General features: G+C 35.1%; 1 protein-coding gene across 1 annotated transcript in view; it reads left to right on the forward strand.

Annotated features, from left to right (window-relative positions):
• Positions 1-23,467, forward strand: part of LOC144962484 (gamma-tubulin complex component 6-like) — a 37,626-nt gene that overhangs the window by 662 nt on the left and 13,497 nt on the right. The window contains exons 2-21 of the mRNA XM_078895473.1: positions 4,118-4,315; positions 4,808-4,941; positions 5,697-5,812; positions 6,822-6,916; positions 7,419-7,479; positions 8,301-8,360; positions 9,095-9,189; positions 10,865-10,907; positions 11,639-11,784; positions 12,613-12,820; positions 13,257-13,555; positions 14,190-14,372; positions 14,908-14,999; positions 15,794-15,936; positions 17,117-17,259; positions 17,658-17,749; positions 19,173-19,261; positions 19,553-19,668; positions 20,169-20,337; positions 21,784-22,924. Coding sequence (XP_078751599.1) covers positions 4,143-4,315; positions 4,808-4,941; positions 5,697-5,812; positions 6,822-6,916; positions 7,419-7,479; positions 8,301-8,360; positions 9,095-9,189; positions 10,865-10,907; positions 11,639-11,784; positions 12,613-12,820; positions 13,257-13,555; positions 14,190-14,372; positions 14,908-14,999; positions 15,794-15,936; positions 17,117-17,259; positions 17,658-17,749; positions 19,173-19,261; positions 19,553-19,668; positions 20,169-20,337; positions 21,784-22,924 — 3,598 coding nt within the window. The 5' untranslated portion in view covers positions 4,118-4,142. The remainder of the gene's footprint in view (positions 1-4,117; positions 4,316-4,807; positions 4,942-5,696; positions 5,813-6,821; positions 6,917-7,418; positions 7,480-8,300; positions 8,361-9,094; positions 9,190-10,864; positions 10,908-11,638; positions 11,785-12,612; positions 12,821-13,256; positions 13,556-14,189; positions 14,373-14,907; positions 15,000-15,793; positions 15,937-17,116; positions 17,260-17,657; positions 17,750-19,172; positions 19,262-19,552; positions 19,669-20,168; positions 20,338-21,783; positions 22,925-23,467) is intronic.

Here is a 23,467-nt window from a genome sequence, read left to right on the forward strand (position 1 = left end):
TGGGTCTTGTTTCTGTTATCAAGGGTGCCGCCCCCAGGCAGGGTTGCCAGATCATTTTTGAGTAAGAGACCAAACTGCTATAGCAAGAGGCCAGATTCCTCGGCAGGAGGCCAAATACCACCAAACCCACCTTAGCCTCGCGAAAACTCTTTAGATTTGTTGAACAATTCCCATTTTTGAAGAAGAAAAAAGAAAATTAATTTAAAGGAACATTCGCTGTACTCACCTTAATCAAAACACCATTTCGCCATTGCAATCTGTGGCGTTAGCACGTGTTGCATTTAGATATTTAGATTGCCAAAGTTTTACCGGTACCAGAGTAAAACGATATAACGGGAAAGTCAGAGGAAGCCAAAAAGTTGGTTACAGGAGGCCAAGTGGCCAAACCAAATTTTGGGAGGCCAAATGGCTTGGGAAAAGCCACCAGGAGGCCAAACTAGCAACCCTGGCCCCAGGTTTTTAAAAAAGTTTATTGGGAAAAAGATACGGGAAAAAGTGTCCATAGATGGGTATGCAATTTGGTGCATTAGTGCAGTAAAAATTGGTGCGCAAAATTAGTTCGTAGCGGATGCGAGACTGCGTGTGTGTGTGTGTGTGTGTGCCGTGTGTGTGTGTGTGCGTGTGTGTGTCTCTTTTTTTTTTTTTTTTGGGGGGGGGGGGGGGGGGGTGCCTGCGTTGCGTACACGGTAACGGGGCATCTCGCCTCAGGATCTACGTACACGTAATGATACGTTGAAACAACATAATGTCCGCTGTCGTGACCGCTGCACCAAGCTCAGTGATGGTTGTCGTGTAGTCCAATTTACCTGCGAGTCCATCTACATTCGATCTTAGTCTTAATGTTATCATTAAAAGACAAGCTTTGCGATTTATAGTTTAATTGAAGCCCGAGTCGAAATATACTCTTACTACTGCTCTCTTGCTGGAAACGATTTATTCTGCATAAGCAATCTGCAGAAAAAAAACTGTCACTGTAAAAGGTTAAAATTTCACGAAGTACGCTCCGTGAACACCGCTGTAACAATCCTTTGATCTACGTCATCAGGCAACCCATTGTTTCTTTCATCTTTTCCCATTCCCCCTTACTATCCCCCCATCCCCCCGCCCATCTCTTCTCTCTCTCTCCTCTCTCTCTCTCTCTCTCTCTCTCTCTCTCTCTCTCTCTCTCCTCTCTCTCTTCTTTCTTATCATAGTGTTATCCCTTACCATCTCAATGTAAAATGAAAACGTTCTGCTGTTTGCAGATACAAGTATGATTGTTTTGTTTTTTCTCTCTTCACTCGGCTAGGATTAAAAACCAAGACATCAGGTAATTGGTGTCTAATGCCAAAGTATAGATTCTCTCTTTGGCCAATTTAGTCACGCACGTGGCAGCCCAGCTATTTATTATGTTCTGCCTATAACACACAATAAGTGGGATTTTGGGGGTGGGTACGAAAGAAATCAAGGTCATAAGTAACCGTGCACAAGAGCTGTATAGGGAATTGGTTTCTGGGGGTCTTGCAAATACCAAATATTTTATGGAAAGCTCTTTCGAACTCCAAGACGTCTGGTTTGTTTTGCTATCTTGGAACAAACGAAACAGATGTCTTGAGGTGTGACCTAGTCTGATTTTGTGACCTGGATGTAAGGTTTTGTGACCTAGATGTATCCTTTTGTGTGTGCAAGCCATGCGGGTAAGTACAGCGATAGCTTGCCAGTTGAGGAAAAAAAAAAGAAGAAGCAGCGTATCCGCATTTGAAAAACAAAACAAAAAAAAACCTGAAAAAACAAAACAACTTAACCTTTTAAAGGCGAATATCAATCATACTTGGACCAAAAATAAAATCTTACCGTTTTCATCAAAAGACAAAAAACAAATTACAATTTAAAACTTGAGCTTTTATATAGGGCAATATCCACCCAACGTGCTCAAAGTGCTTTTTATCAATATTCTTACTGCTCTTATGGTGGAAACGTTTTTTTTTTCTGCGTTAAAAAATAATATAAATGACGACTATTATTTGAAAACAAAAAAATCAAAGGGTTAATTGCAGTACTCCTGCATCCTGTGAGACTCCTAGGCACTTGCTAATCATAAAAAAAGGAAATAGCAATCAACAATACTAAGTTGAAAAAAAAAAGAAGAAAAAAAGGAGGAGGGGGGGGGGGGAGAGCAAACCCAGTAGCAATGCAACCTTTAGCGGCCAAATTCGATCTTTGACCTAACACCAAATCCTCTTTCATCAAAAGACAAGTAACGGCAAAACGATTATAGGTAATTGAAGTCCGAGTTGCGATAGTCTGACTGCTCTCTTGGTGGAAAAGCTGTATTCTCCGTTAACAATAATAAAGATAAAAGCAAACTATTATCTGAAAGCAAACAATTTGCTTCGCTGTTAAGGGGTTAAGAACATCTGCCAGCATCATTGACAAGCTCTACGTCACCAAGCGACACGTCTCCCTTTCGTCTTCATCATGCAACCCCCCCCCCCCCCCCCCCCCCCCCCCCCCTCTCCACTCTCACGGTGGTGGGTGGCGGATAAAAAAGGCCTTTTTTTCTTTTATTCAATCAACTTGACTGCTGGTGGACCCTAGGCCTCTCTACAAGTCCAAGAAATAATACTCACTTTTTCTCTGCTCCAACGAAAATATCTACCCCATACCGGTCTAATTATTTGTAGCAGACGACAAATTTCTCAAAATGGTCACGTGACACTATAAAAACAACACAGGAAGTCCATGAAAGCTTATTTACGGCATTTCCTTTGAACCGTGTAAACAACAAAATTTCGTTTTCATTCGACTCAACGGTCAGATTGGCCGGTATTTTTTTAACGAACTAAAGTTCTGAAAAAATCAAAATGTTTCTTAGAAAGCTGAAAGATGCTAGTTTTTGAAACAGTGGTAGGTTTTTAAGAAAAATCTTTATATTTTACGTGAATGCATGCTCAAGGCGAGTTGGACGTGCAGCGGAGGTTGGTAGGCCAAAGGCCCACCTCTCTAGTAGGGGATTTGTTGGGGGGGGGGGGGGGACTTAAAAATAAAAAAGTTCCCCCCCCCCCCTTCCCAAACCCCCTACGGCACGGAACATATGAAAAAAAGAATACTGGGGATGTAGAAGCTTTCGGAAGTTCTCCCGATACCTTTTAACTGTATTTTTTTTTTCATTCTGCAATTACTTGGCTGTTGCATAGCCTTATTTTTAACTTTGATATTGCAGATCATAGAAAATAGGGAGTGAGAATAGAGTAGAGGCAGTTAAATGAAAATTCAGTTTGGTGAGATCTTGCTCCTATTGACCAATATCAAACCCGGTTACATAAACTAGTAAGTTAACGATTACATTGCTTACTGACAACGATCGACGTGGAAGAAAACAGATCCTGTCCTAAGATTCAAGGGACAGATCTTCGTTTTCTTCCTCGTCGATCGTTGTAGGTTTGGAACGTAATCATTAACTTGCTTATCTGTATCGGGAGGTTTTAAAGTCCAATTACAAAACAGGAAATATACCATCTACAATTCTTTATAAATATCTATCTATTTGGCTTAGCATTAGAATGATTAAAAAGAAATCTAAAGGATCTATTTAGTGTATTGGTATCATCGAGTCAGTCCTACAGTTCTTTTATTTGAATTATTATTATTAGATTGGTCAATCTGTTACGAAATTCAGATGTTATTATTGTTTTTTCATTGATTTTACCTTGACTCTAATATTGATATGTGTTTGAACCTAAAAGATATATTATAATCATAATGCAAATAGTAAGACCTATAGTAGTCCTTCAGAGTCATTAGGCTCATGAACGGAGTTTATCCCAGTTTCCATAGAACCAAACTGACAGTGACAATTGCAGTCGCTTGCTATCCTTTGGATAGGATGCCAGTTTATTGCAAAGTACTTTTCACCAGATCTAGCTGACCCAGCTACCCAATCACTTTTGGTGACAGTTGGTCAGAGAAAAATCTCGACTTCACCCAAAATTTGGGTATGAAGCAAGTGCTCTACCAACTAAGCTGTCAGAACCCTCAATGTAACCTATAATAAACTTAGACAATGAGTTTCAAAATATTTGTTGAGATCAAATGTACATTTTAAGAATATTTAATCCCCGTCCATTTTGTTTTTCAGATTGGTCTTTATTATTACTATTACCATGAGTGATAAAACAAGTATATTGCAGTTGTTTGATCAACTTTGTGATATTCATTTGAGTCCAACAAAAAGGGTGTATCGAGTACAACCAGTTGTCAGTCGAGAAAAAAACAAGAGGCGGTTAAAGAAAGCTATCTTTTCTGTGCTTTTACAGCAAGTCCTTGGACAACAAAAGTATGTTATTTAATTTTGAATTGATGTACTTCATTGATATATTGATTTTATTTTAATATGGTCTTGATTATTTTATTAATTTGTTAGCAATTTGTTTATTATTTTATTAATTTGTTAGCAATTTGTTGTTTAATCTCATGAATGAATTAATGTTAACTCATAAGGATCAGGTGGATAAAAAACAGTGTTGCTCAGATATTTTTTTTCGCACCAACATTCCTGAATCAGGGTAAACTTGTACCTGTATTCTCATACTTAATCAGGAAGTACGCTTTATGAAATATTGGATTCATTGCATTTAAAACTGTTGAGTACAAATATGTTCCTTTGTTCAAGTTTCAATGGGCAAACTGATGATTTGGTTATAATGTGATGTTTGGATAATGTTATTTAGAATTATTTATGTTGAGCCTCTAATGATTTGGATAAATAAAATAAAAATGTAACTATCTTTCAATTGGATTTTTATATTTTATTTTTCGTTCACGACAGAGAGTGTTCTGGTTCTGGGATTGTAGTTAGTCCAGAAATAGAGGGTGTCTTATTACAGATCACCAAACTACGGAAACAGAACTTGTCTCAGGAGGCAAATCGGCTGGAATTTTTATTTAACAAGATTAGGACAGGTAATACTAATATAATAATGATCTTAAATTGGGCTGGATGTTGATCAGTTTATTTATCTTGAAATGGGCAGTTTCAGAAATTTGATGCTTATTGGATATAAAGTGGATATTTTGCAAACTACTTTCTGCCGTTCTGTCTTAAACCCTGTGTCTTGACCGAATATTTGTCTCAAGTGATTCCCCCCCCCCCCCCCCCCCACCAACCCCCATAATAAGGATGAAAGAAAATGAAAATCTCAAGGGTTTCTATTTCATATTTTTATTTTTCTACTTTTTCATATCACAGATTGAGTCGCTATGAGAACAGTACCCAGTAATTAGGGCAAGGTCACTCTGGATCCCGTTTATTTATTTATTTATTTATTTTGGGTAGATTGATAGAAAATTCACATTCATTCGGGTGGGAAGCTTTTGAGGCCATCCCTCCTTACAATCAGCATAGTATGGTTTAGTTGTTTACACAGTTTGATTATGTCTTTTTATGTAAGGCTAGATGAATGCTTACCTTTCTTTTTTTTCTGATATGAATAAGTAATTTTTAAAAAAATGCTGTACATGAAGTGTGTAAGAGTTTAATTTAGAATTATTGACAATTTCATTATTATCTATTCAGTAATAAGTTGCATATGAAAATTAAGCTCTTTAGCATTTTTTAATGACTCAAATCCGTAAAATGCCAATGGTGTTTTTAAAATATTTTTTAAAGGAGATATTTTCTTTTAAAATGATTTGAATTTTTTGTTCATATACAACAGATGATGATGACAATGTAAAGCGATGCTTGAATCTGCTTGTTGCCTTGAGGGGATGTGCAACTTCATCAACCAACAAAAAAGATGCAGAATCTTCCATTTGTGTGCCCAGGTTCAAGGTATTCTAAGACACTTTTTTCGATATCATGTGTAACAATATTAAAGTTAAAGCTGTAGCTCTTCATACAGGACCATGACAGGGTGGTCTAGATGATGAAAATTGAATTTAAACCCAAAGCTATGAGACCTTGATTAAATGTATTTGTTCGTTTGAGAGCAAGAAGACATTTTCCTATCGAGTAAAAATCTAAAATTTCATGTTTATTTATTTATTTATTTATTTATTTTTTTTTTTTACACTTTTTAAATTTCATTTTTCAACAACTGGTTCACTCATAATAATACATAATGCAAAATGCAAATGTAAGATTGAAGCAGTGGGTCACAATTTTAGTCTGCTGACATGAATCAAACAATAGCCTTCAACAGTCATGATATCACTTCCCTCGTGATGACGCATGGTAACTTAGTAACTGGCTCTAAACTATCGGAACAATGGCGGACGCCCTTATGAAATATTTTTCCCCATAAATGTGTATCCATAGGGAAAAAAACATTATAAATCTGATCATGTTTTGACTTTTACACATTCTGATCACAAGGCTTATGAAAAGTTCTAGCCAGCATGAAGAATAAAAAGTACAGATTTTCTTTGTTTAGAACCACGATGGCTGCCGTTGCTGGGCGACGTGACATCAGACTATTGAATCCAATTAGCAGACATGCCAACTATTATGAAAATTATAAATTTTTAATGTCAAAATAGTGCCAATAGAAAAATACGAAAATCTTTTGAAAATTGTGCATTTTTTACAAGCCACCCTTTTCCTTGTATCAATATGAGGTTAAGGGAATTTATATGGTGTCACATACTTTGAATGTCGTTTTCAAATTTACTCAAGAAATGAGGGCTACACTAAATTACCCTTTTTAAAAAAAAATTGCTAATTCCGCCCCCCCCCCCCCCCTCCCCCCAAAAAAATTTAGACGTTTCTGATTCTTGATGTTGCCATCTCTGATTTAGGGAGTAAGTAACAATTATTGGTGTTTTTTAAATTCTCCTTTCAGGATGAGACAGTTGTAACTAATGAAGGCCCTTTGTCGTACAGGATGGGGATGCTCCCATCTACTAAGGGAGATCACTATTATATGCAGTATCCAAAGTAAGAAGTCTGATTTTTTAATATATTTATTTTATTTTTGATGTAATCAGTCTCAATAAGGGAACAACGATGACCAAAGATTATTCACTCAACTTTGGTTGATCTTTCCTGTATTGAGTGTACCTCCAAAAAGCTCATTGCTCATCATTTCCAGATTGCTGTCTGGTTTGTGAGTTGCAGCTGAAATTAGGTCAGGTTGTTTGATCTATCAGGTCATATCATTTTCAAGGAGGATATGTCTGGTGCATTTTCAATGGCAATCATTAATTCTTTTCTTAAACCTCAGTGAAATCTATATATTTATTTACAGGTTACACAGATTGTAGGTTTGTTTTCCCCTAAGTCTCTTTGACATTTGCCATTTTATCGGGTATTTTACATTTTTAAGGATTGGATCATTATCATTTATTGAGTATTACTGTTACTGTAGGTGCTTTTTGCATTTATGCTTTTACAGAATTGAAAAACTTTTATTTGTCTTCCTTTTTTAATTTTCTTCCAGTGATCTTTTTGAAAATGTGTCAGCTTTCAATCTCAGAGAACACGAATGGACTGTATCATGGGTATGTACTTCAGATCTGCCAACTGTTACGATTATTTCTCTCATTACTTGCTATTTTCGCCAATTTTACAAGGGTTTTATTAATTAAAAAAAACCTCTCTTCATCATCATAACATAGTCACCAACTGGCTTTATAAAATTGGGATTGCCGATTTAGCAATTTGGAGAAAAATAAAGAATAAAGGAATTCGATTGTTTATATGTATGGAAATGACCCTTGCATGTCCCAGGGTTGTGCTTTTTTCAAATCCAAATCTAGATTACATTATATAATAGTCCAAAAATACTTTTGTTTTGGGTCATGACAGTATTGTGAGTTAGGGTGTCCAGTTTGAACTCTTTGACAAGTTGGCCGCTTGTCATTATCATCACCACTGTCATCATTATCACGTTGTCACTTAAATCCTGGCTTTGCCCCTAATTTTTCCAGCAATTACTTTTTCAAAATTCACATGACTGCTATGACTTTAAAGTTGTGCAATGCACTGCACGAAGCTTTCTAGCCTGTTGTTACAAATAATGCACACTCTTTCAGATATTTAGTGAGAGCTGTGGCTTATTATAATTATTGAAAAGAACTAACTACACATGATCTTTGTTTTTGTTTTTGTTTTTAAGGGTTTTACGGCGCTTGCAACACATTTAGGTTATATCAGCGCCAGCATATGATCTTTATTTAGATATATAGTTTTATGTGATATTTTAAATTTATTGGTTAATTCTTTTGTAACATTTCAAATTCATTGTCGTGCCTCATTCAAATAGAATAGATTGATTATTGTTTTTGGAATGATTGGTGATATTCGTTTTGTTGTCTTCCAGGTTTTTAACTCCACACCGGGACATGGGATAAGTGAAGATTCTGCGTTTATCCCAATATTGGTATGTGATTAGGACGATAAAATAATTTTACTGTGCGAGATGGCTGAATGGATAACAAGGCATTACAACAGTTTTCTATTGAATTTCATTACAAAAACTTCTCTCTTTATATTTAATGCATCTAGACTGATTTAAGGATAATTGTAGGACTAATATATATATTTCTTGAATTTAATAAAAGCAATAGCCGTCCAGAGCCATTAATGCCCATGAATCCCTTGTCTATCCTGGCTTTTATATAGTGAAACGTACAATGGCAATGGCTTGCTACCCTTTGGATAGGATGCTAGTCTATCCAAAGTACTTTCTGCCAGATCTAACAAACCCAGCTATCCAATCACTGCTTGGTGGTCATGGGGACAGGGGTCAGAATACAAACTCGACTTATCTTGGGATGGATCCCAGTCCCTTTGCGTGAGAAATGATTGCTCAACCGAGTTATTGAGATCTTCTGAATGTAATAAAAAGTTTGATTTATGTTAGAACTGACCTACATTGCATCAATTTTAACATATAAAATGAAAAATATAAAATGAAAATAATGTAATTGTGGTTTATGTAGATTTTTTTTTTTTTTTGATTCCCCCCCCCCCCCTCTCCTAAAATACAGATATTTTTTTTATTATTTATTATTATTATTATTTTTTTAATTGCTGTTATTTTATGGTATTTATCTCTGTTATTTTGTGTCATTGGTGTAATATTGATTTGTCTTATTCTGGATCCACCAATAGGAAGACAAGACCATTGTTTCATCTGCTTCCAGCAGTTTCTTAGACATCAACATCCAGTTGGACCTGCCTGAGTTTCAAGTCAGTCCAGATTTTAAGTAAGTCATTCATTCTATGCATATTGAGTATGAAGCTATACACATAAAATAATGAAAATGGAATTTAAGAAAATAAATAAATCAATTTAAAAAAAAATAAGCAAAAATAAAATTGGACAATGTTTTACATAGTGTTTTATAATAAAGTTTAGCACTGTCTCTGACTGGACGAATAATACTAGTCACAAACGCCTGATTGAATTTTTGTCTTTGCGTCAGGCACTTTGCAAACATTACCTCATATAACTCAGGTGTGAATTTGTTGGCAGTCATAAATTTATTTCATATGGGTATTTTATCATTTCGGTAAAAAGCTTTTAGCCAGGTGGAGTTATATTTGATTGTTATGTACTATGGCCATGGTCCAAGGGTATTTCTTAATTGTTGAATGATGACAATGACTTTGTGGTCTTGTAGCTTGACATTTACCTTTACCTGTACGGCTATGTGGTCTAGTGGTATGACACTCGCTTTTGGATCGTAAGGCCCTGGGTTCGAGCCTCGCTCGGTGCATAGTTGAGTCCTTGAAGAAGGCTCTTTACTCACATTTTCTCACCATACTCAGGTGTAAAATGAGTACCTGGCTGTTAACAGCGTTGTCTCTGCCCGAAAAAAATTGTAATATCGCCTAACAGGCGTCATGTCCCATCCTACATGTTAAATGTTGCTGTTGGCCAGGGACCCCCTGTAAAGAGCTTTGAGCATGTTTAGTGGATATTGTGCTATTTAAGTACTCAAATTTAAAAAACAATTTTACCTGTAGGTTCCTGGTTTGAGTCCTGATGTGAGTAGCACAAGGTAGAGTGTATCTAAAGCGCTTTGAGGCCTTGGCATGAAGTGCTATAGAAATGCTCTTATTTTATTAGAAAACGGTAAGGGCTGCCTGAAGCCGGTGATCGTAAAATACTAATGAAAGAGTGAAAATGGAAAGGCTTCGTATGGGAACAAAACAGACAATGGACGTTTATTTTTATTATAATTTTTTTTCTTCTCTCCCCTCTTTTCTGTCTATCTACCTATCTATATATCTATCTATCTATCTATCTATTATTATTATATCTATTATATATATATATATATATATATATATATATATATATATATATATATATTATATATATATATATTTATCTATCTATCTATTTGTCTATAATACGTCTTCTGTATATCTATCTATTGTCTATTATCTATCTATTATCTATTATATATCTATTATCTATTTATCTATCTATCTATTTATCCATCTATCTATCTATCTGTCTTATCTATCTATCTATCTATCAGTCTTATTTATTGTACTGTAATATCTATCTATCTATCTATCTATCCATCTATCTATCTATCAGTCTTATTTTATTGTACTGTAGAGTCCTCGAAAAATAAAGGTTCTTTATTCACATTCTGACAATATCGGGGTGTAAAATGAGTACGTGGCCAGTAACATTGTCCCTGTTGAAAAAAAATTATGATAATGCCTTACTGAGTCATGTCTCGTCCTAAATGGTAAGTACTGCTATTGGCTTGGGACTAGTGGATATTTCACGTTTTAAATATTTATAAATTAATCATCATTTCAGAGGTTACCACTGTGTGTTCTAAATGCTCTATCGATTGTCTCATTCACATCATAAATATTTGTGTCAGTTCTAATTGCTATATATCCCTTTTATTATAGAATTCCAGAGTTCAAATGTTCAAAGTCAAAATCTTTTAGCCAGGTGAGTCAGTTTTTCCATACTCCGATTTGTAGGTTTAGTTCTCATCATCACTCCAACACTCTGAAGGTCATGTCGTTACTCTGTTATGATGCTATTCATGAATATTTCTCGCACCACATCAATCTGGTAGTATGTCAGAATGAACTTGATGAAGAAATCTGAGTTTAATCTCACAATGATCAGAATTAAGAAAGTTTGTTTTTTCACTTTCCTCAATGAAGGTATTTTTTTAGAAGGTCGGATTATAAATGTTATGCTCAAAATTGAATTTTAAGCAGCAGGGTCAGCTAGACATAATCCCTTTGAAACGATTGGTCAGATAGCTGAAAACTAAAGGACATTTTTAAACCATTACTTTTATTATTATTATTAACCGAGTGGTTAAGGCATTGCACTGTGACCCAGAAGGTCCGGGGTTCGAGCCCCGCTTCAGGCACTTTCGTTTATTTCCTTGAGCAAGATTAGTGACCCCCTATTTGGGTGATTCCTATTGACATCAAACATCTTGTTTGATGAATTATCTATATTCCTTCGTGGAATGCCTAGGCGACGATATCTTATGTCGTGGCAGAAGGGCATAATTATTTTTAAAAATTATTATTATTATTATTATTATTATTATTATTATTATTATTATTATTATTATTATCATTATTACTGCTGCTGTTGTTGTTATTTTTATTGTTTTTTTATGAGTATTGTGTTATTTTTGAATTTCTTACTTTAATCAGTTGTCCGAAGTGGACAGTGGCCAGAGCTCCATGTCTGGCTCTGTGGTGAGTGTGGTGGATCATGTGACCAGCCCTAGAGATTCTGTGTGGGACAGTGTCCTCACCGATGAACGGTCAAGGCACTACACATGGGAATGGATTGGATAGTGAGTAAAGCTTCTATCTCTATCTCTCTCTCTCTCTCTCTCTCTCTCTCTCTCTCTCTCTCTCTCTCTCTCTCTATCTATCTATCTATCTATCTATCTCTCTCCCTCTCTTTATCTCTCTCTCCCTCTCTCTTCTCTCTCTGTCTCTCTCTCTCTCTCTCTAGCATCACCTTGAATCATATACCTATGATGTTCGCATGGGTGTACGATCCGATAGTGATGTCGTTTCTTCTTCTCTTTACTAGCCTATCCTGCTTCTTTGGTTTGTGATTGTATTTTTGACAGGGATATTTTTTTTCTGTAAATCTTCTGCCTGTTTGTTCTTGGTTATTTATAATTTAGCTTATGATATCTTTAGGTTATGATTTTGATTGACATTTGTACTATTTTTGTTAGATTGCTTGTTTTTTTGTTTCAGCGGTCTCTCATTTAACCTCAATTGCGTTGGAAGAGACTTAAAGCAACAAACAACAAACAACAATCTCTCTCTCTCTCTCTCTCTCTCTCTCTCTCTCTCTCTCTCTCTCTCTCTCTCTCTCTCTCTCTCTCTCTCTCTCTCTCTCTCTCTCTCTCTCTCTCTTTCTCTCTCTTTGTATAAATACAATTACAACAGCTGTCTCTTGAGATCTATGCTTTGTTCAAATATGTTTACACCTGTGTATAAATAATTGTCATGATGATTATGATGTTATTGTGATAATTGTTAATAATAGTAATAATGATAATGATGACTAAATAAAATAAGAATTACAATTAAAAAATCGTCATATTAAATTATCTTAACCCACCTTATTATTTTTATCCTTTTTTTCCAAAATATTTAATCAGCCAACCAGGTCCCACAGAGCGTCCCTACTTAACCGAATCAGGCCCGCAAGTGTTCGATGTGTTTGTGCGCCACAGACTGCATGTCCTATCCATTGCAGCACAAGACTCCGTCCAAACAACGCTCATATCCGTCCATCCTCAAACACTCACCAAACACATTCTTCTCATGTTGGTCGGTGTGCAGTCGTGGATTTTTCCATATGATGAAGTGAGGACCTAAACTTTTTCTTTTTGTAATGTGACCCACCAACCACCTTAATTCAGTATTCTGTTGGGCTGAACCAGATTCTAAAAATGTTGTTTAAAGAGGAAATGGTTAATGTTACAAAAGTTTGGGCTTACATAGTTTGAGAAACTACAGTGGAATCCATATAAAGTCAACATTCTTCTTATTTTTATCATTATTGATAAAATAATAATGTCATTATCATTTTTATTATCTTTGTTGTTTTTAACCAGTAGTAATTGTCTTAATCCATTTTTGTTATTTGTTGAGGAAAGTGTTATGGTTATTGGCTAGATGCCTATTATAAAACTTTGATTTTGAGCATGACTTTGATGAGTTCACCACCACTTAAAACTATCTAATTCATTAATCATCTAAATTATCTCCCTCCTCCCCCCCCCTCCTTCTCCTCCCTCAGACCAGTCATACTTTTCACACCACCCCAGGCCTGCACACCTGTGGCATGTCTCCTGACATGATGGCAGACAGCCTGAAACCTTTCACACAGTTTGGCACATTCTTTCGACGCCTGACACAATTCTCCCAACCTTCAGAGACAGACAGCTCCTTTTATTCCAATGGCCTAGTTTTCAAGGCATTTACTGCTGCGATTAGAAATGTGCTTAGTCATTACAACGCCGCCATCTTGCAGATCCCATCCTCCTTAACTTTGCTTCAGCTAGGAATACATCTACACGCTGCCTTTGAACAGATAGGGTTTGTAGTAGTTATCTTCATAATGTTGGTGTTTTGTTTGGTTTACATTTTTCCTTTTTAGTCTTATATTTGAGCCTATTGGAGAACCAGGTTTGTTGGATAGTTAACTCACTCAATCCTAACACTGACTATATCCGTAGTTTATCCAGGGTTACTTTCACCCCATGCCTATTTATTACATTTTTTCTGAGACAAATTATAGGCGTAGTATCAAAGCTAATGTTTTTAGTTTTTGCATGTTAATGATAGTTGAATAAAAATATCTATGCACATGCTCGATTTTAATACACTTTTTTTTCCCATTTTGTAAAGTAGCAAAATTTTCTAGGATTGAGTGAGTTAAGAACATCAGATCAATTTTGTCTTATAATTAATTCATTTGAACACTTTATCCAATTATAATTATATTTTATTGTTAAGAGATTCAAACTTTTAATGATTAGATGAGACTTAAAGAACGATAACTATTTTGTCTAAAATTCAAGATAAATCAATATGTGTTTTAAATTATAATGACATGCAGCCACAAAATGAGTTTGTACAAATGTGAGATGCATGCCTTAAACAGTCAAAGATAAAGATAAAGAGAGACTTGCTTATTATTTTTAAAATTTCTGTTCTCTTATGATTTCAGCTACACAGCAAGATTGTGTCATGTCCACGATAAACCTCCACCCCAAGACCTCCTCACTGCAGACTTCCCTCTGGGCATCCAATTGCTGACCTACCTCTACAAGGAAGCACAGGCTTCGAGTTGTTGTGGACACTACCCAGTTCTCTTGTCAATTCTAGACCATACTTGGACCCCTTTCATGTTGTAAGTAAAAAAAAACAAACAAACTTGAGCATTTATAAATATAGAGCAATATCCACTAAACTTGCTCAAAGTGCTTTACAAGGAGTCCTAAGCCAACAACAACACTTAAACTGTTGGACAAGACAAGATGCCTGTCTGGCAATATTACATTTTTTAAAGTTCGACGGAGACTACTGTTGACTGCCAATTTCTCAATTTCGTTTTGGATTTCCCCTTTGTCAATAAAATATGATGAATGAAGCACAAAAAAGTGAGAGATAAGAGGATTGCTTTGTTAAGGCAAATAAACAAAACAATGATGGAACAGGAAATAGTCTGCTCCTTAGTAAGGAAATGTCAAATAAAATAGAATGCAGTAACTTTTATGATGTCTATGTTTTGCAATATGTTGATTATGATTATGTCACTACATATCAATTGCATGAAAAATAGGATCTTAGAATTAAACCACAGAGAAAAGTTCTTAAGATTAATGAATAAAACTTATATAAGGGCTCATATATGACATTGTTGTATACTCTATTTTTGTTGAAAGGTTTGTCAAAGATTGGGTTTTCCATGGTGTCCACAATGACATATTCAAAGAATTCATGATTGATGTCGACTTTGCCAGTCTGGAGAAAAAAGGTTTGGAATTCGTATTGAGTTTGATTTATGTTGAACTTCAGCTATTTTGTCATTTTCCGTGTTCAATCATGGCACTTTAGAAAGAGATATCCAAGCTCGTCTTTTCAGTCTTACTACATTTTATGATTGAGTGATTTATTTGGGGTTTTGCCTATACATTTATTCCATGTATTTAACACACACATTATATAACTTACTTTTATATAAGTAAATCTAAAAATTCTTACAATCTATATGTATTTAATACAGTCAATATTTGAACGTTTTTTTTAACCTGTTACATATCTCAGCAGTCTCATTCAATCCATGGTACAACTTTTGTACTGTGATAAATTGTTTATATATTCTGCCCATTTAATTTAATATGTAATGTATTGTTAGTTATGACATGTAATTTGAATTTATTATGTTACACTTCCATCCTCACCATTTGTAGTTCTACATATTTACCACACATTTTCCAGAAAGATGAAGAAAGTTCATTTGGTCAGTTTTAAGGACAATTGAGCTAACTTGCATTATAAAATGGATTTTTGACAGTAACTTGGATGCCATTTTTTTTTTTTTTACTTTGTTAGGATTAAAAGGATGAAAATGAAACTCTAACATTGTATTCTGAATGAAATTTGGCTCAGATTTTTTTTTAAAACTTAAAAGTGAACATATGAGTCATAAAATAATTGTGGCATATCCTACTAATTTTTATTGTATTAAGAAGTCTTTAGCCAAAAGTGTTCTATTTTGCTCATTTTTTTGGTAAATGCTACATTCATTTTTATTCACTGCTTGTACAGATGTGGATTACTGGGAGAAAGCCTACTGTTTGTCACAAAATGCGGGCCACCTGGAGAATCTACCAGATTTCTTACAACCCGTAGTCAAGGATATTGTCACCTGTGGGAAGTCCATCAACTTGCTGAGGATATGCAGTCCACAAGTAGGTTTGGATGAACTCTGCTCTCGAGTTCATCGTGTTTGAAAATTGAACAAATTTTGCTTGATTTTCCATTCTAATGAACTTGAAAGAGTTAATATGTTATAATAGGTTAATGTGTAATAATAGGTATTAATACTCAAGAGAGTTAATGTGCAATAATAGGTTAATGTGTAAAAATAGGTTTTAATACTCAAGATAGTTAATGTGTATTAATTCAAATTCAGGTTCAATTTAGTGTATTGATAGGATAACATGTAATAATAATACGGTAATGTGTAATACTAGCAACAAAATTAAATCATGTTTATATACAGACATGTATAATGTCTGACAATTGTTGGATTTCCAACAATATCCCCACAATCTTTTTACTCTTATTATCATCAATTTGCTCTTTATGGAAGCCTCATGACTTAAAACTTAGGTGACATATATTATTTGAAAAAATTTTCAGAAAATTCTGTCGGCTGTAACATTCAGGGCTGTACATATCGCCACAGTGCATTACCTCATTTGCATAGCCTTAAAGTGCTTTACCATGTCACCTATCTTTTCAAAACAGTATTCTGTCCATTTAAGACAAAATAAAAATAAATAAAATTCCCTTTATTCATCCCCAAGGGGAAATTTGTCTTTAGGGTCTATTCCAAGGGAAGACTGGAATAACCCAGGCGTCAGCCGCAGAGCAGCACCGCAAAGTGAGCTAGGGCGAGGTGACTTGCTCAAGGCCACACAACGCAGCGGCGGGTGATTGAACTCGGTACCTTTCGGATAGGAAGCAAAGACCTTACCTCTGAGCCACGCTGCCCGTAATTTAGATTAGATGGTGGAAATTTTTATAATCATAGTCAAAATTTAGTATTGTATTCGAACACACATGCACTGAGGATAAGGGGCACATGCACATACACACACACATCATCCTATTTTATCTTTTTTTTAAAAAAATTATTTGGTACATTTCTGTTTTAGGTGCATTTATCTTTGAAGGTTTCAATATTGCTCAGTGACTTGATTCCATAAATTGAGTTGAAAAAAAAAAAAAAAGAGTGAATGTAGCCGTCAACGTTAGATGAAGAAATATTTTTTTGAAAAAGGGATATTCTTACTGTTTAGCATGCATTTTGATCTATCGTATTTCTATGATTAATTTTTTGACATCAGTACATTGTGTTTCCAGCACTTTCTATGTAATGTGTCGGACAGCGTTATACCAAGCGTGGGGATTTCCTTCTCTCCGACAGACCTCTCTTCTATGGAGCAGTATTGCCAGATCTATGTGCAACGTATGATACAGGTTGCCAAATCGGTTTCTGAAGACAGGTAATTGAAGTGAGAAAAGTGGCAAGCAACTGTGCTTTCAGTTAGATAAAAATTTGAAATAACCTAAATAAGTATGTCCCTAAAAACCCAAACCCAGACCCTAAAGAATAAATAAAAACAAAAAAATAAACCAACCCCTCAAATTTATGAATAACAAGTTAAATACTGTAAGCTGATAATTTTAATAACTGATAATATATATATATCTATATATATATATTTTTTTTTGCATTTAATTGCTGTGGGTGTAAAATTTGTACTTATTTTCTTGGATCTGCTTTTACTCTCTGTATAACTTATTCCTTTCATCTCACTTTTTTTCTATTGTTACTTCTATTACTGTAAGATCGTCACATTATTTCTTTTTATTTATCTTGTTTTCATTTAATTATTTATAGGTTGGAGGCCAGGAAACGGGTCAAGAGACAAAAGAAAGAATTAAGGGAAATGGCAAAGAAAGTAGCTGAAAAGGAAATTGCCCGTCTTCAAGGTAAACCGTTTTAACATATGTAACCCACTGCCTCTGTATGGTGTTATGTCATGGTGAGCCAGAGCCAGACAAATGAATTAATAGTGCAAACGGTTAGAATTTCAAAATCTGAAGCCTAAGTCATTTGAAAAATTACATTCATTTTCAGACCTGCCAACACTCACAAAAATGATGTTGGGAAGTTCGCGATCTTTGTTCTCCTTTTCGATTTCCCTAATTACCAGTTATTTTCCTGATGATTTTTATTGTATTTTGCTATTTAAAACAAAAAACAAAAAAAAAACCCATCCTCATCACTACCACCATCATCATGAATCGTCATCATTTTCATCATCATCATCACCTCCATCATCATCATTAGTATCATCACATCTTCATTTAATTTTGTATGTGAGAAGTTGGCAGGTCTACATCCTTTTCTCAATGGGGCTTATTAGTTCCAATAAATATCTAATTTTTCAGTGCCTGTTTCTTCCTGACATAATATTGGATTGATGTGGTTGGTAACTTAAAAATATTTGTATTGAAACTGAAATATTTTGTACATATTTGTCAAATGGTTTTCATGTATTTTTCTTCTTTTTTTTAAAAAAAAAAGGTTTTAGGCTCTATGTATGATAATGTTTGTGATATCCTTCTTCCTTTCCTTCTGCACTGCTTCTATCAATGTTATTGAGTTGTTGTTTTTTTTGAGATTATCATTTGCCTCAAAAAAATGTATATATAAGCAACTACATGCGGTGGCAAAAATGAAAATGTTCATGATAATGGTGGTATAACCTAATTCACTTAATAACTAGTGTAACTCAAGAAGATAAAAAGTGTACAGGACAGGAAAAGATATTCATCCATTGCCATGGACATAGAAATATTTTGGAGGTTGTCTTGGATTATTATCATTTTTAAAAAAAAAGACAAAGGCTCAAAAACTACTTCACTGATAACTGTAGAACCTTTTTAACTGAGAATGCTCTTACAATTTGGAATAATTTGGTACATTGACACAAGATTGGCTACTCTGGATGGAATTCATAGCAGAAAGCACCGATTCATCAATCAGTTCACTGCAGAGAGAGAGGCCCTCCCTTCATCAAGATAGTTATATCCTTACTTTTGTCTTCTACTTATTCTTTTATATAGATCTTTTTTTAATATAACAGCCCTATGGAACTTCTTTCTGTTTTTCAACTGTGCCATTCATCCTTTCTCTGTGGTTGTTCGCCCTATCCAGTCCACTATGTCTTGAAACCACCTTCTCCTTTGCATCCCTCTGCTCTGCTTGTCCTCTCACAGACACACCCTTCATGCAAACCTTTTTAAAAAAAATTGAAACTTGTCTTTTAATGTGACCAAAGTATGACAGCTTTTGACTTTTGTCTTACCCCATGAAATTATATCAGAATTTTGTGTTTATACCATACAGGTATCATAGATGAAAGAAAGAGAAAACAAGATGTAAAGAAAAGGAAGGAATTAAAAAGACTGAAAGAACAAATGGAGTCTGACTTAGAGGTGAGGTCAACTGTCATGATAATGATTCTTAGCTGAGTTTTTATTTATTTTCTTATTCAATTGATTTTCTTTTCATGCATCTTTAAAGTTGTGTTAGTGTTTTAATTTCTTTTGTATATTTAAAGTAAAGCCACAATTATTTTTTTTTGGAATATGGAAAATCTGCCTTTTTTTTCATAACTGGAGAATTTTCTTTCTTTTTTTTTTCAGTATCAGAAAATGTTAATTGTATTAATTTATTATTGTTATATAGATTGTACTTCCATAATATTTGAAATATTTTTCCAATAGCGGAGAGCTGGTGATGAAGAGAAGGAGAAAGAGGAAGATCGTAAATTGATGGCACGTTTGGCTAGGGAAGAAGATGCTATGACACAGGAAGAGATTGAATTGGAGGAGCGGGCAAGGTGAATAGTTCTTTCATTGATTTTTGTTTGTTTGTTTGTTTGTTTTTTTCTTTTCTTTTTTTTTTTCAATTTAAGCTTAATTTTTGTTCATAAAGAATTGTGAATTTAATTGTTTAATATTATAGTGTTTTCAATTTTAAAAAAAAAGAGTCTCTGCGTCTTTGTATGTCTTTTTTTTTTTGGTGATAATTGCAGTTTTGATGATAATAGTGATAGTAATAATAATAATAATAATAATAATAATAATAATAATAATAATCATAATAATAATAATAATAATAATAATAATAATAATAATAATAATAATAATAATAATCATAATAATAATAATAATAATGATAATAATGGAAATAAATATATTGGTTTTTGAAGTCTCCATTGTTGGATTTAAAAAATAAATACTTTTCTTGTATATCTATGAAAGAAATTTATTCGGGATTTATTTTTTGTACATATTTGAAATTTCTGTTTACATTTATGCATATATGCGTTCGTTACAGAGACGAGTTAATAGCATACTATGCTGGTCTGAGTGAAGAGGCGATGCACAGAGAAAGGAAAGCGTTGTGGAAGGTACAGAGGGCACGGCTTGACACGGCTCGTGTTCAATTTCTGATGGAGGATGAGCAGAAATGGAGAGATGAAATGAAGGAAGCCGCAAAGGCAAAGGTAATTTGCTGATAGTATAAATATTTTTGTCTGTTATTGTTTGTAGGAAGAGAACATTTGTGTTTTACTCACATGTAAGAGGCATCAGGAAGAATGACTTGAAGTTGCAGTCCTTAGTGAAAATAATTGAAAACTTTGTATAAACTGGGATAAATTAGAACATTAAGTCAGTGACAAGGTGTGTGGAAATTACTAGATTGTTGTTTTTGTTGTTTTTTACACTTTTTTTATAGCTCAATATCCACTTTAAAAAAAATAAAAAAATAAAAATTGAGCTGTTATATAGCGCAATATCCACTAAACGTGCTCAAAGCGCTTTACAAGGGGTCCCTGGTCAACAGCAACATTTAACCTTTAGGACGGGACATGATGCCTGTTAGGCGATATTACATTTTTTTTTTCCGGACAGAGACAACGCTGTTAACGGCCAGGTACTCATTTTACACCTGAGTACGGTGAAAGAATGGGAGTAAAGAGCCTTCTTCAAGGACTCAACTATGCACAGAGCGAGGCTCGAACCCAGGACCTTCCGATCCGAAAGCGAGTGTCATACCACAAGACCACATAGCCACACTTATTGTGCTCCAAGTGCTTTGCTTTCCAACAGTGCACCTAACATGTAGGAAGAGCATGATGCCTTTCATACACTATTAGATTTGTTTTTCAACAGTTATTTGTTTTATACTACACCTGATTAGCTAGCAGTCAAGATGGCTGACACCGGTTGATGTCCTGCACTCAAGCTCCTAGGCCAACTCTTTTTATGATGAAGATAACAACAAGTCACACTTGATTACAGTTATAGAAGATGGGTAAAGAGCCATTTCCAAGGACTCAACTTAAGAATTTATGCTCATTCTCCCCAGTAAATTACATAATCTTCACCCAAGTCGCATATTTTTGGCCTTGAATTTAATTTTCAGCTCCTTAATCATTCTAGCATTATAGCCAAGTGCTTTTTTAGATAATGGGTCACAAAATACATTGGTTGCTTCATAAGTGGCTCAAAAGAGCAGTGTCTCATCTTGTCACAAAAGACAAGCAAGGTTAAGTGTGGTTCGTGGCCACATGGGTGATGGATTATTTTTTTTTTAATCTTGTCCCAGCATTTCCTTGGATAAGACACTTTTCGCACATTACCCTGCTTTATTTTGTTGTGAATGAATTCCTGATTATAGACAGTGACAGATATTGTGTATTAGTACAAAGGACCCCTAACAGGTGACATGTACTGTCTGAAATATATGTGTCCATATGGCCTGCTGGGAGAGATAAATGAAGTATTGTGAAGCACATTTAGCATAGTAAACCTCTGGAAATTCACTAAATAAATTTTCATATTGACTTTTTTTAATTTTTGAAAACAAATTTTTGGTAATACAGAAAAAGTTAGGTATAGAGAGACACAATGGCTCTTTTTTAAATATATATATTTTGGTTTTACAGACTGTTCTTGACTCTGTGGATGGTGACATTCCCAAATGGGCTGACAGATCCTCTAAAGATTCAACTATTCTTGTGGAAGAGGAAGAAGAAGAGCAGATCAGCTTACCTCAATGGGCCAGACAGACATCAGAGCCTTCTTCAGAGTTAACTCCCATAACAATTAACACAGTGGGTTTGCCAGAATGGGCTGTTAGGGGATTGGATGGAAACACAGTTGTTGTTGAAGGAGGAGAAGAGAAAATAGAAAATGTAGATGGTGACAACGATGATGAGGAGGTAGACACAATCTCAAAGAGTGTAAGAGAATTCAAAGCAATTCAGTTGGGAGGGCCGGCAAGTCAAAAACCTCACATTAAATTGTCCAATCAGAATAATGTCATGAAGGAGACTGTGGAATCTGGGAGTCTTCCTCAAATCCGTAATGTAGAGGGAAAGCATGTTAGTGCCCAGTCTGAACAATCTGTGATAGAGGCAGAGAGGATGAGTATTAAAAAAGTTGATGGGGTTGACATGTTGAAACAGAGTGAGGAGAAACCAGAAAAAATCCACATCAAAACATCAGATGTGATGAAAGCTACTACAGAATCGGTGGAAGTTGAGAAGAAATCTAGTATAAAAATTCACGATGGGATAACTGTGAATGAAGAATCAACGGAGGAAAGGGAGATAATTCCAAAACGTGGCAGACATTTAGACGCAGGTCACATCACTGAGCAGACAGAGTCTCAAGTTTGGACAGTGAAAAAACCAAGCCTATTTGGCCATGTGTCCCAATTATCCAGAGTTGCAGATTCAAATTTTAACATCCCTCGTCTCAGAAGAAGTAATTTTAAACATGCAAATGCAGAGTCTGATTTAGAGTTTAAAGATTTCGGCATCAAGCCTCGCATCCGCATGAACAAGTCTGTATCCGCTACCACTGAGAGTACAGCGAGTGATACAGTTTTCCGTTCTAAGATCCGGGTCAATATGAAGCAGTATGCCAATCTAGAATCCGTCCCAGAGGACCACTTACAAATCGCTTTGACTAAATTCAAGCAACGAAATGTCAAAGGTCATGCATCAGACTCCACTGTTCAAAGACTTCTTTACGGTGTCAAGGAATTTCCTCTTCACGGCTCAGCAGAGAAAGAAATTAAAGGTAAGATTAAGTTGTTCATTGTTAGATTCTCATATAATTTTGTATCATTGTCTCTCAAATCAAACCATACCAGCACTGGATGCAAAGTTACCAACTCTTGGTTTTGTTGTTTTTTGTTTTTTTTCCGGGGGCGAAGTGGACGAGTGGTTAAGGCATTGCACTGTGACCCGGATGACCCGGGTTCGAGCCCCGCTTCAGGCACTTTCGTTTTTTTTCCTTGAGCAAGATTATTAACCCCCAATTTGCTCACTTGGACAACATGGGTGATTCCTGTTGACATCAGACATCTTGTTTGATGGATTATCTATATTCCTTCGTGGAATGCCTAGGCGACGATATCTTATGATATCATGGTGCAAAAGGCATCATTTTTTTTTTATTCCCCTTTTGCAACATCTCAGTGTAGAAGACGCACTATTAACCGCCACAAATTCGATCTCAAAACACCTTGACCAAACGCCCTCGAATTACGCAAGAATCCTGTTTGTCGACTTTTCGTCAGCTTTTAATGCCATGAACACAGATATTTTGCTTCAAAAGTTG

The sequence above is a fragment of the Berghia stephanieae genome, chromosome 1 (assembly GCF_034508935.2).
Source record: "Berghia stephanieae isolate SIO BIC M18660-M18661 chromosome 1, UCSD_Bste_1.3, whole genome shotgun sequence".
Lineage (NCBI taxonomy): Eukaryota > Metazoa > Mollusca > Gastropoda > Nudibranchia > Aeolidiidae > Berghia > Berghia stephanieae.